The sequence below is a fragment of the Benincasa hispida genome, chromosome 5, assembly GCF_027475165.1.
Source record: "Benincasa hispida cultivar pf3 chromosome 5, pf3_genome.v1.1, whole genome shotgun sequence".
NCBI classification, from domain to species: domain Eukaryota; kingdom Viridiplantae; phylum Streptophyta; class Magnoliopsida; order Cucurbitales; family Cucurbitaceae; genus Benincasa; species Benincasa hispida.
The window spans coordinates 55,452,835-55,466,873 of NC_143482.1; the positions used below are offsets into that span (position 1 = coordinate 55,452,835).

Sequence of the window (14,039 nt, forward strand, 5' to 3'; positions counted from 1 at the left end):
TTTATCATCACATTCATCAGATCAACCTATGTCTATGCCCATTTCAATCTTTTAAGTTCAACATTTATTTTCAGTACAAAGTCCCTAAGTTCGACCTTGGTTCTCACCAAGACACCTTCATCAAGTTTATACTTGGGCTTAATTAAGAAAATTTGTAGGAAATAGAGCACATTTTTCTTTATCAATATTCAATCCACACCTGTTAGATGTGAATAACGAAATCATGTTACTTGACATGACACGATATATATGAGCACAAATGATGCAAAGATATGCCACCTAAGGTACCAGGTGAAGAACACAAGATCGTGTATACATGGAAAAATTTCTTTCTAGATCAAAGAACACCCTTGAAAGGAGGCCAAGATAGCAATGGAATGAGCAATTTTGCTCACATTTCGAGGGATGTGGCAAAAATGAACAATATTAATAGTGTTTCCAACAGAAAGAATATTTTCAATGAGGATCCCAATCTCAGCTAAAGAAATAACCTCTCTATTGAGGAGTTGAACAATCTCTAGCACATTAGACCCAACTTCAATGAAAGGATTGCTACCAAACCACTCACATTCAATTGCATGTAAGTCCTTCATTAGCGCTTAACTTCCAACAGACCGATATCTCTACCTTTTTCTTTAAATTTATAGCCTCCAAAACAAACTATGTTTATGAGATTCCACAAACTTCACAAAATAATCAATGTACTGTCCAACTCTTCCCTCGAACACACGACCCTCGAGTAATTCCAATATTTTAAAAACAACTCTAAATTTGTAAGAGTAATACTTGGGTGCATCCCATAGTGTACTCATTTTTGTACATCCCTTCCCACCACTTGCATAAAAAAATATTAAAATATTTTAAAAAATAAAAGTTATCCCATAACAAATTATGATTGAACAATTTGGTGTGACGTATAGAAATATGTATTATCTAGGATGCAGGTAAGTATTTTTCCATTTGTAATTATTTTTTAAAACTGAGTATATTGCTGAAATTTGTCCAAAATCCGAATTCGGATTCGGAGGTTAGGTTACCCGCTTCATCCGGTTTCTCTTCCTTCCATATTATGTTCAAAGTCCACCGCGAAAAAACTCGGATCGTCCATCCTGCGGATTTTCTCATATAAATTGCCAAAGCTTCAAAATTTCTCCTCCGCTTAGTCTCTTGCAGTGCCACTCATCATCGTAATCGTAACTCGTAAGCTCTTTGCTCTTGAAAATCTTGCTTCTTGATCCTAGATTCAATTTCCGTGGCTTAGTTCTGTTTATCAATTGTGGAACAAATTTGGGGAAGCCATTTCTTCATTTTCACAATTACTACTTTCTTAGGTCTGTGTAATTTGTCTCCAAATGCTGTCTAAGCTGGAGTGGTTAACCTTAAGCTTAACAGGATTTTCCCCCTTCTTCTATTGTGAATATTATCTACTTTTACGGAGGTTTTGATTAATGGGGGTTTTACATCGTAGGACGTATGTGGTTTACTTGGGCGCTCAGTACATGAGATCTTGAAGAAACAAAATGAGTATTGTACCCAAAGAAAACATTGAGGTCATTGCGCAATGTGTTGGGATCAATAACTTATCTCCAGATGTTGCATTGGCAGTTGCTCCTGATGTGGAATATCGTTTGCGGGAGATCATGCAGGTAATTTTCTTGTTTATGCTTAAACTAAAGTTTATGTTCGGCATAAGCAGACTATTTTTAGGTTTTATTTGTTTCGATCAAGGAGGGGAAACAAAATGTTGGTTTCAAGTGCCAATCCGAAGTGGGCTGCAACTGTGGAGATATGAATGTCAATGAAGTGTAATTTAGGCGTTGCTTAACAGGGATTTTGAGTTCATAAAAATCGGGGTTTACCTGCCTTATATCAAAGAGAAGAATTAGGTGACTAGTCTTTGAAACGGTTGGATGTTGGCATTCATGAATCCAGTGCTGGTCTAGGTAATGTGTGGCTAAACTGAATAAGAGGTCATGCATCTTTGTTCTAGTGTTGCTATCTTATGATATTCAAAAACTTATAAATATAGTGTGGCTTGTAGAATGATAAATGATGGAGGAGCTAAATATTTTTCTTACTTCAAATTTAGGAGGCCATCAAATGCATGCGTCACTCCAAGAGAACTACGTTGACAGCAGATGATGTTGATGGTGCACTAAACCTGAGAAATGTAGAGGTAAGTACAATGCTACTGCATATGGCTTCCATATTGCGTGTTTTAAATCCATATGCCTTTGATGGTAGTTCTTCTATATATGCATATATTCTTTTATTTCTTCTATCTTGATTTAGGACTTGGAGTGATGTAATGGTCTGTCTTTGTCAATTCTGACAAGTGATGCACCATTTAAGCCATAAGTTTCATTATGTAGGTGATTTAAACTGGGGTGAGATTATCGGGATATCTGTCTGTCGATCATGTCCTGTCTTTGATACCTAGTATGTCATATTGACATTGGCTATCATAATGATTGGATTCACTTGAAATATCCTTGAATTGGTGAGCACTCCTCGAGAACAATAAACTGGTCCCTAAGGACAAACTTTGGCGTGTTTGATTTACTAGATAAGAAAGGAATTTATTCTTGATTTGTTGGTATATCTTGAACGCTTCCATAATATTAAAAATATTTGTAAAGTTTATCTTCTATGATGTGTTAAATCATCAGATATTTAGATGTATGATTTTTATGCCTTTAAAGATCCTGGTGGAGCAACCCCACATACCCTGTTTTTCTTTTATCATTTTCTATTAATGATTCACTCTCCTTTTTGATGTTAATGTGCCAGCCAATATATGGCTTTGCCTCGGGAGGGCCCTTGCGATTTAAAAGAGCCATGGGACATAGGGATCTGTTTTACCTTGAGGACAAGGATCTGGAATTTAAAGACGTAAGAAAAATTTCGCCATTCAACATGTCCCATTTAGGCCAATGTTCATTGAATGCAAATTTTTGTTTTACTATAGGTTATTGATGCCCCGTTGCCAAAAGCTCCTCTTGATACAGCAGTTTTTTGCCATTGGCTAGCAATCGAAGGTGTACAGCCTGCAATACCAGAAAATGCTCCTGTAGAAGGTTTGTCTCAAATCTGACTAAAATGTCGATTGTTGTAACTCTCAAGACAGACAGATATTTATTCTGATACCCAAAAATATAAATGACAATTTCGCTTGCAGCACTGAATTTGCTAGCATGTAGCAGATATTTTTGTGTTTTTTGGTTTTGAAGAAGAAACATTTCATTATGAGTGATGAGTGTTTAAGGGCCTGAATGAAAACCAACTGTAGTTATTGAAATGAAGTGGCAAAAGGAAAAGAGGGGAGATGTATGTTTAGTTTTGCTTCATTTATTACAACTTTGTAAGGTCCAAGTTCAAATATAACCATATAAGTTTGTTGCTCTAAGAATTGACTTGAGGTTTTATGATCTTAAGACATTTTCTGCAAATGCTGTATCACTTGTGTGATCTTTGTGCAACCGTGCAAGACTTTTTGTTTTGTTGGTTATGAAGGATACTGCTAATGGTCAAAGCCTCCAATGTTTAGATTTGTTTTAATATTTCCAACAGGAAGAAAGAATTGGATGTAATCTTTCTGTATTTTTCCCGCAGTTGTTGCAACCCAAGTTATTTAGTAACCTCTATATTGTATCTTTCCTTTCTACAGTAATTTTACCACCTTCTGATGTCAGAAGTAGTGAACAAAAGGATGAACTTCCAGTTGACATCAAATTACCAGTTAAGCATATACTGTCCAAGGAGCTTCAGGTAAATGACTTCTTATTTGCTTATATTGTTCTATTAAAGTTTAATTGATATCTAACCTACATGTTTTCATTACATTATTTGCAGCTTTATTTTGACAAAATCACGGAGCTTGTTGTTAGTAGGTCCAATACAGACCTTTTTAAGAAGGCATTAGTTAGTTTAGCTACGGACTCAGGACTTCATCCATTGGTTCCTTATTTTACGTGCTATATAGCTGATGAGGTATAAAGTTTGAGCATACAAGATCTAGAGATTGTATGAGAAGTTCTTAAGATCTTTTATTAAAATTTACTGTTGTTGATTCTCCAATTATATCAGGTTGCTCGTGGACTGGGTGATTATTCCCTTCTTTTTGCTTTAATGCGTGTCGTTTGGAGTCTTCTTCAGAATCCTCACATCCACATAGAACCTTATGTGAGTTGAATTCAACAGATCTGTTTTATGATGTATAAGCTTCTTTTTCTGAAGGTTGAGTTGAGATTCATGAATGTCTAATTCCAGTAGTATTCTGAACTGGGGACAACTCGTTGATGTTCTATAGCAGCCAGATTACTATCATCATCTTGGGCTGCCTTGTCTTCCATGATTCTGGGCTTTAGCTCAGAGTAGTTGATATTAGAATATGAAGTAGAATAGAACTCATTCAATTTTAGATAATTGGTTGAGACGGAGATGCATATGTGACTTGTCTGCATTATAGAGATGCTAAGAAGGAATTCATATTTATAAGTTCATTTATGGATCCTGAAAGTTCGAGGGATTATTTCATGAGCAGGACATAACAATTATACTCCTTTTGTGATAAATTCAAAGTAAAACGGGTTTTTCTGCAAGGTTCTTTGGGGAGTGTCTTTAGCTTTTATATATAGTATTATTGTTTTATTATTTTTATTATTTTTATTTGTTTATTTATTTATTTTTAATTATTTATTATTATTTTTAATTTCCTCCCTCTACTTCTCTCATATCAATGAAAAGCTTCTTTCGTGTTTGAGAAAAGAAAAAGCTGGACTTATTATTTGCCTGCATCTAACATTTCACGTGAAGATAATATTTCAAGTTGATCACTAGAATAAGCTGATAAGTGTTCCCAATGTCAAATATTTGGCATTGTGAATAATTTTCCTCCTATTTTCTCTATCAAATACCAACTTAGGCTTCTGATCATTCTTGAACTTGTTCAAAGGATATTTAGTTTGCATTCTATTCTTACATTGTGAGCCAACCATGCTTGAAGTCAACAAAAAGGATAATATATATGGTTTTGCTTGGTGCTTTGTGTGGAAGGTATTCATTCTGTCTCTGAGACAGGCATATTTTCTTGTCAGCTACACCAAATGATGCCATCTGTTGTGACCTGCCTTGTTGCAAAAAGGTTAGGGAATAGGTTTACAGATAACCACTGGGAGCTAAGAGACTTCGCAGCAAAAGTGGTTGCTTTAATATGTAAAAGGTGAGATTTATTTTGTCAGGTTCTGTTTAATCAAATGCTCATCAGTTTTGACTATGGCCATAAGCAATTAGAGCCAACTTTTTACATGGTTATAGAACTGCATGCCGTACATGGAATATCAACTTGAATTAGTTATATATTCTAAATTTTTCATTTAAAAAAAAATGTAATTATCTATTCTATTGGTTTGCTTCTTATCAATCACTTGCAGTATTTGCAATTCTTCATTTCAATCTCCTCTTTAAATTAAATAGTTCGGCTGTATGTATACAGCAGATCAGTGTTTTAAAAGGCGCGGTCGGGTGTCACAGTCACACTTTCAAAAGCTTCACTTAGCGATTGTGCGGCACTTGTTTCCGCTCACAAACAAGTCAGCCAATTCGAATACGGAATGCGGATGGCACACCGGGTGCCTCTTGCAACCTCCAACCTTGTTTTAGAGAAAACGGTTTTAGAAAACGGGTTTGGAGAAAAGGTTTTCGCAAACAGTTTGAATTTAAGAATAGAGAAGAGAAAGATTGTAGTAGGCCAGAAAGCAGTAAGCAACAACAGCAGCTTTATAACATACTACTCCGGGTATGAGGAAGTGGCGGTTAGTCTTATCCCCATATAGTGCATTATGAAGTGAACAAAAACACATCTGCCACCTTTGCATATGGAAATGGGCGAGCGGTCACTTACTAAGAAAAGTACATATAAAACTAACTACCTAGCAAAAGGAAATACATAGAATGAAAGCATAGTAAATAGAAGTGGAGGTAGACATGCGGCCATGGGCAACACGCCCTGGACAAGCATGACTGTGACATTCTCTCCCACTCAATTGGTTGACGTCCCCGTCAACCGACTCTGCACGAACTCAACACACTATTGAGCAGTTGCCTTTGAGGCCTTCCACGTGCTCACAACGAACTTCTCTATCTTGGAGGCTTCTCCTCTTCTCCAGAAACTCTTCCCAGCTTGGTCCTTGGTCTTTCAGCTCTGTTGCTTCTTCCAGCAAGTCTCTCATGGGCTTCTTCTCCTGCCATTCTCTTCGTCGTGACATGCAAACGGGTCACCACCCTACATCCCTCCTTGGCATGGTTGGGATGATAGGGTTTTAGTCTACTAACGTGGATGACAGGATGAATCTCCATCCATGATGGTAACTGGACCCGATAAGAGGTTTTCTCAACCCTTTCGATGACTTCCACCGGTCCTCTGAAGCTACTCATGAGGTGATGTTCTCTTTGCCTTTGACTTTGAAACTGTCCCAGGCACAAATTTACTTGAACCCAGTCTCTCGGTAGGAACTCTCGGTGTCTGGGCTTCCTTCCTCTCCTTCTCCTCCTTTTTGGAGTCGAGGACTTGTGTAAACTGTTCGACTCAACAACACGACACTGTTCCAAGACACGCAGAGTGTCTTGGGGGGCCCTCTCTTTTTCGGTTTCGACTGACTCGTGGGTAAAGTCCTTCAATAACTGGAGGGCCGAGATCATCCTTATCCCATTCAGCCGTTTGATCTCGGCATGCACAATGGTGGGCATAGATCCTGTGATCACTAAACACTTGGTGAGGGTATCGGTATTACCTTGTGCTTAAGCAAGAACTCCATTCCCAACACCACGTCAAAGTCATCCATCTTGATGATCACGAAATCGGCAGGGCCACTCCAATCCCCCAACTTTACAACTGTTCTCTTTGCCATTCCTATAATCAGCAAGGCCTCAGAGTTCACTACTTTCATTTTACCAGCGCCTCCTTCCCAACGGAGATTCAGTCGTCTGGCTTCTGTTTTGGACATAAAATTATGGGTGGCTCCCGAATCAACCATGGTACTTTTGGCCGATCTATGGTTGACCCATGCATCAACATACATCAGTCCGCCTCCTGGGGAACCCTTTGCTTCTCCTACATTCTTCTGGAGGACAGCTAAAAATCTCAGGGCCCCAACTTGTGGGGTTCTATCTTCCTCTGCTTGTACATTCTTGTCCTCTACCTGAACAGCTTTGCCTTTCCAGTCCGAAGCTAATAAGGCTTGGAAAGCATTAAAGGCTGCTCGTTCTGGACATTCGCTCATCTTGTGCTGTCCCGTGCATATATATCAGGATAAGGACCGATAAAAATTCTTCTGATTCTGCCCTTGTCACGTATTTCCAGTCGTCTGCCGAGGGGGTTTACTATCCTCACTAGTGTCTTTACTCCCCCACTGTTTCTCAATGGGCTCGAACCGTTGCTCTTTCTCCAGATTAAGGGACCTCGAGTGTTGCCTATCTCTTGGGATTCATCAATCAAGTCAAACAAACGTTCGGCCGCTACGTATGCAGTTGGGAGATCCTGTATTCTCTACTCATACAGTTTTGTTTTTGCCCACGGTTTCAGGCTTTCGACAAAACAGAAAACTGTCTTTTTCGGACATATCTCTTATGTCCAACATCAATCCAGCAAATTGTTTCACGTAGTCCCTAATAGTACTAGTATGATTCAATTCCTATAGCTTGCGTCTTGCCAAAATCTCAACATTTTCGAGGAAGAACTGAGAATGTAACTCTTGTTTCAGTCTCTCCCATGTGTCGATGGTGCATTGACCTTCTTGGACGTCCATGCAACGGGACCTCCACCATAACTTGGCATCCTCTGCTAGGTTCATCGTTGCTAGGGTGATCTTCGACTCTTCAGTCGATGTGTTCGTAGCCCTGAAGTACTGTTCCATGTCAAAGATAAAATTTTCTAGCGCTCTTGCGTCGCGAGTCCCACAAAAGGGCTTAGGCTCGGTTACTTTTACCCTGTTGAATTGGGCTGCACCCCCGACTGAGGCTTGATTTCTCACCGCTCTCATGGTGAGGTTAACTTTTGCACTAATGTCCGCAATCTTTGCCCAGATGACATCAATGGTGGCTCAAAAGTCTTTGGACAATTCAGTCGCCATCTGGATGATCGCTCTCTGCGAGCTGTTTAGTTCTTTGACATGCTCTTCTACCGGGGCAACAAAACCCAACAAACCATCCCTACGCTCGAGAGGCCCACTCATTGTAGCTTTTGCCTCTAGGGTCTCAACCCTTGTCAACAATTCCTTGACGGGCATCCCGTCTAAGCGGCTAGCCACCGCATCAATTTCATCGGCCTGGTCAGTGACTTCCTGTAACCGAGTCTCTAGGAACCGAACTTGATTAGGGACTTCTATTAAATAGAGAATTTTCTTTTCATTCTTGACCAATCGGTCAACTTGGGACTTGCCCAATTGCTTCGTAGCAGACATGATCAAAGCTTCTCAATTCCACGAGTCGACTTGGCTCTGATACAATCTATCACAGTTGCGCTTTCAAAAGCTTCACTTAGCGATTGTGCGACACTTGTTTCTGCTCACAAACAAGTCAGTCAATTCGAATACGGAATGCCGATGGCACACCGAGTACTTCTCGCAACCTCTACCCCCGTTTTAGAGAAAACGGTTTTAGAAAACGGATTTGGAGAAAAAGTTTTCGCAAACCGTTTGAATGTAAGAATAGAGAAGAGAAAGATTATTGTAGGCTAGAAAGCAATAAGCAACAATAACAGCTTTATAACATACTACTCTGGGTATGAGGAAGTAACGGTTAGTCTTATCCCCATATAGTGCATTATGAACAAACATCCGTCACCCTTGCATATGGAAATGGGTGAGCGGTCACTCACTAAGAAAAGTACATATAAAACTACCTAGCAAAAGAAAATACATAGAATGAAAGCATAGTAAATAGAGGTGGAGGCGGACATGCGGCCATGGGCAACACGTCCTGGACAAGCATGACCGTGACACCGGGCGCGCACCTAGACGCAAGGCGCAAGGCGCAACGCTGGAGGTGAGGCACGACGAAAGGCGCGCGCGCCTTCCGGTGCCTTCCATGAAGTGATGAGGCGCATTTAGGCACGCCTATGACTTTTTTTTTTTAATATTACTTAAATAGCATTTTAATATAATATATATATATATATTTATAATTTTTTAAACCTAATTGACATCATTATACTACCTACGTACGATTGACGGCTACACAAAAAATCAAATCTTATTGGTCTACTTGATTGTTTTTGTGTCGTTTCACTTAACTTGGTGTTGAATGACAATGAGTCAATGACTAATATTTAAATCTTATCTATCTCTCTCTCTCTTTTTTTTGGTATATTCTTCTTTAAGTCACATTTCTATCCATCTATGTTTTTTGTTGTGTAAATAAACATGTATATAGTATATATATATATATATATAGTGCGCCTCAAGAAAAAAAGCCCGCGCCTTTTTGTGCGCCTTGCACCTAGGCTCTAGAGGGCCATTATACCTTAGTGTGTCTTGGGCATTTTAAAACACCACATTCTATATGAATATTACTTTACAACACTCTGCAGACAATAGGTTTCTCTAACACTTAGTGGGAGCTTATTAAGGTATGATGGAGGAAGGCCTCTTCCATTCCCCTTTTGTGAGGTTTGATTGTGGCATTGTGCTTTTTATGCTAAGTTTGGGGAATATGGCTAGAGAGGATTTGGAGTGTTTTTGAGGGGTTGAAGGATCTCTCTTTGGGCATCTGTTACTTGCGCTTTTTGTAATCATCCTTTAGGCCTTTTGCTTTTAGATTGGACCCTTTATTTATAGCTAGTTTGGGGTTTGATGTCCCCTTTTATTGGGTTATCTTTCTGTATGCTCTTTTGTATTTTTCCATCTATTGTCAGTGGGATTAGGTTTTTTATCTTAAAATTATACTACTAATAAACATACTACTTAAACACCGTTCTTCAGAGCATGGTATAATTCTTTGTTGTCTGTAATATTCCTTCCAAGATGTTTTGCTCTTAGATCATTTTGGCAAGGTTGCAGTTTCAATGTTGCAGGTTTGGTCATGTTTACAACACTCTGCAGACAAAGCTCACAAAAACTCTTCTCAATGCATTTTTAGACCCAAAGCGGTCTCTGACTCAACATTATGGTGCAATTCAAGGATTAGCAGCCTTAGGGATGAATGTGGTATGCTTTTTCTTGCATGCTTCTTTAATTAGACTAGAGGGTTGGATGTTGGAGAAGGACGAAAAAGAAAACATGACTGCCTGGAAATAAACTAACGTGTTTGTCTCAAAAGTATGCAAAGCAATTCTATGAGAGAAAAGGGAAGTGATTAAGTTTATAGTTTGCCTCTGTTTGTTATTTGAGATGAACAAGCCAAATCAGGTTGAACTTAAAAGATGATTAAGATTGGTGTGCTGATTTTATCACATTTGAATTTGTAACTTGATGAATTCATCCTTCTTGTTCCCAGCCAAACGTTTGGTTTTCTAACCTCATTTCAAGCTTGATATCATCAAACTCAAAATATCTAGCTTGATATTTCTTTTTTTCTCACCAACACTATAAGAGAATCTGATCTGTTGGCCTGCAGACTTTTTTTTTAAAAAAGAAAAAAAAAATTAAAACACCCTTTAGTTTCTCACGACTATATAGAACTGTATACCAGAAAAGCCTTTGACCTTTATATTCATTCCGTTACTTTGAAAAGAAATGTTCTGAAGTAAGATAATGATGTTCACTCATCTTTCAAGTGCAATTAGTAAAAATATGAAAAGTGAAAAGGTCTTTTGACTTCATAGTTAATTTGTCATTGGTATGTTTCAGTAATCCATGCAGGGTCTCAGTTTATAGTATTAATATTTAATAGGTTCATCTCCTTATACTACCAAATCTCGAGCCATATCTGGGACTTCTGGAAACTGAGATGTTTCTTGCAAATCAAAAGAATGAGATGAAGAGATATGAAGCCTGGCGCGTTTATGGAGCCTTGCTAGTGAGTTCTTCTGTTAGGATCTTGTATAACTTTCTTAGTTTCTTACCAGAATATTCTGTAGAAGCTGATGTAATCTTGTAATGACATAAAATGTTTTACAGCGAGCGGTCGGTCAATGCATATATGAACGTGTCAAGATTTTTCCTCCTTTGCCTAGTATGCCTGCAAGTTCTGTTTTGCAGACAAATGCAAGAGTTATTACCACCGCATTCCCAAGTAAGATCTTGTAACTTTCTTTGAATCGAACAACTGAGATACAAAAGTCTATCAAGTTTTGTTTGCTTTTCTCCAAGCTGGAAATTTTTATTCCTTGAATGACGAAGATTTTTGGCTCCTTCTCTATTGAATTTCTGGTTCTGAGTTTTATGTAATGAATAGCAAATGTAAATATTTGGCATACAGAAACGTCCCCATTAGTATGTCGTGAATTATATGAATAGCGAGCCTGCTGTTCTAAAATGTAAATATTTGATATGTCCTAATTGTTGCATGCTGACATATTCTCTTTGTAAATTACTAAATCCCTCAACTCCAAAAAGTTTTGGAATCTTATAGTTCTTGATGGAAGTTTGTATTTTCCTTGAAGTTGACGTGCTAAAACTCATCTTTTTTTTGACGCATGTATAAAATATTAGACAAACGCAAGGCAAATGCAGACTACTTAGAAGGGCAGCCTCCCCTCAAGAAGATGGTAACTGATGGCCCAATGGGTGTCATTCTAACAAAGTCATCGGCATTGCACATGGAAGGAACAGTCGTTCCGGCTGCCTCTAGCAATTCCAATCTGGTTTCTTCTACATCTTTTCGACAGATGCAAAATGAAATCATGTCAGGCGGCACTAGTAGAAAGGGCAAGCATGATGATCAAATTCTTAAAAGATCAGCCATCCTATCTCAAGTTTGGAAGGAGGATCTTAATTCTGGAAAGTTGTTAACATCTATGTTAGATTTGTTTGGTGAAAGTATGTTCTGCTTCATTCCTGCTCCTGAATTGTCCCTGTTCTTATAATAACTAAATTGTCCCTGTTCTTATAATAACTATCATCCATTTTCAAGTAGAAAATACGGGAACCGTAGAATTATACATAAGTTAATGGCTACTATTCTTTTGAATCTAGAGGAAATTTTTATGCACTGACAAAGAAAAACAACATATCTTATTTCAGTTAACAAAAACCTCACTCTTCTGAATTGTTTCTTGAACTTACAAATACAGCCAGTTAAAGGTAACTTTACTTAAGCGGCCATTATTGCAGTTTCACGCTCAACAGCCTTCATCAAGAAGCTGCCCTCTTCAAGCACCATCTGAACGGGTAAGAAACCAATCCCATTAGCCATAGCTAGCATCATCCTTTTAGTCTCGGTCTTAAATTCATCCAGATCAACCGTTCCTTCTGAGTCACGATCGAACTGCAAAAACAGAGAACTATAGACAGAAGAAAGCTCTTCTGGATCAAGCTTCTCATCCTTTCCGAAATCGGTCTCAAACACCCTGAGGCTTTGCAACTCCTCCAGCATCTCATTATAGGAAAGGTGACCATCATGGTTAGTGTCGAGGTGATCGAATCGGTCTCTTATGTAGGCATTAAAAGCTGCCTCATCTTCAACAAAGTTGACAATGGTGGTACTATCCAATATTTCCACACTCATTTTACCTATTTTGAGTTGGGGTTCTAATGAGCAGAAGGATGGGGTCAGGTTTTCATATAAATAGGTCTCAGGAGGCTTCACTTCTCTTTGTGGCCATTTGTTTTTGTCACTGTTCAAGGTTCTTGGGGCAAATCTTGATTTAATGGATGTGAAAAAGGATGTTCGAATGGAGTTTAAAACAACACATTTTAATAACGAATCATAGTCAACACGAAGAGAGGTCGGTGAAATAGAGCCTTAAGAATCTAATAGGTCTAATAGTTTGGTTCCCAAAGACATAATTTTATTGCATGTTTGAGAATAATTTTAAAATGCTTAAAATCACTTTTGTCATATTCAAAATTATTTTAAAACATGTATTTAAACATTTAAAAATTAGTTTAATATTTGATTTCTCACTTTTAAACGTAAATTTGATATAATTAGAATTGATGTTGGAGGATTAAAAATATATTTTGAAGTAATTTTGAACATGATGACAAAAGTGATATTAAAATCACTTCTAAACATATTTTTAACGATAGTATTGCTGAAAAAGGGAGAAACATATAATTCATTTTTTTAAGAATAAACAGAAGTTTTTATTTTTATTTATTTTTTATTTTTTTAGTTTAAATACTATTTCAGTTCCTATATGTTTGGTTTTGGTTCATTTTTGTCCTCATACTTTCAAATTATTCATTTTGGTTCTTATACTTTTAACTTTTATTCTTTTGGTCCCTATATCTAAAGATGTTTATTTTAGTTATTATACTTTTAACTTTGGTTTATTTTAGTCATTGTACTTTTATAAAGTTGTCATTTGGTTTCTTCATTTTCATTTTTAGAGGATAAAAATGGTTTTTTTTAATTTTATTTATTAAGTTCAATGACCAAAATAAACATTTTTAAAGTATAGGGACCAGAATAGACTAAAGTTGAAAGTATAAAGATTAAAACGAATATTTAAAAAGTAGAGAGACAAAAATGAATAAAAACAAAAAATACAAAGGCCAAAATAGTATTTAAACTTTTCTTCTTTTTTTTTTTTTGAATAAAGTAGAAAGTTACTCTAAATTGAATACGTTATGAATTTATTCCTTACTAGTTACTGTATTAGTACTTGAGAAAATATGCTGTTGAAATGTTTTATTGACAAAATTAGGGCAAGGAATATTATGACTAAGATGTGGGAGAAAAATCTCTTCGTTTTACCGTAGGAATAAGTAGAAAATAGCTGAAAAATAAGAATATAACAAAAATAAAAAATCACGAGAATTTACTTTTAGGGGCTTTCACTTTGACTCGTTTTCGACTCGATATCTATAGAAAAAAGAAAGAAAGAAAGAAAGAAATCATAAAAATTTACAACCAGTGGCTTTCACTTCGACACGTAC

General features: G+C 37.3%; 2 protein-coding genes across 4 annotated transcripts; one reads left to right on the forward strand and one right to left on the reverse strand.

Annotated features, from left to right (window-relative positions):
* The first annotated feature begins 950 nt into the window (after positions 1-950).
* On the forward strand, positions 951-12,695 carry LOC120077918 (transcription initiation factor TFIID subunit 6-like). Of its 3 annotated transcripts, none has more exons than XM_090313858.1 (14): positions 1,018-1,200; positions 1,469-1,646; positions 1,732-1,943; positions 2,090-2,176; positions 2,791-2,892; positions 2,969-3,077; positions 3,668-3,768; positions 3,853-3,990; positions 4,087-4,182; positions 5,097-5,221; positions 10,070-10,202; positions 10,888-11,013; positions 11,115-11,229; positions 11,649-12,695. In XM_090313858.1, exons 4-14 carry the CDS (start codon positions 2,105-2,107, stop codon positions 12,020-12,022), a joined length of 1,491 nt encoding a protein of 496 aa, XP_090169984.1. In that variant the 5' UTR covers positions 1,018-1,200; positions 1,469-1,646; positions 1,732-1,943; positions 2,090-2,104; the 3' UTR covers positions 12,023-12,695. The 3 variants fall into 3 exon arrangements, with proteins under 3 accessions (XP_038887949.1, XP_090169984.1, XP_090169985.1); XM_090313859.1 differs by having other exon boundaries at positions 1,829-1,943; XM_039032021.2 differs by lacking the exon at positions 1,732-1,943 and having other exon boundaries at positions 951-1,200.
* Positions 12,138-12,821, reverse strand: LOC120077919 (uncharacterized). Its single transcript, XM_039032024.2, has one exon. The coding sequence runs from the start codon at positions 12,661-12,663 to the stop codon at positions 12,250-12,252; it is 414 nt and encodes a 137-aa protein (XP_038887952.2). The 5' UTR covers positions 12,664-12,821; the 3' UTR covers positions 12,138-12,249.
* Positions 12,822-14,039: the final 1,218 nt, after the last annotated feature.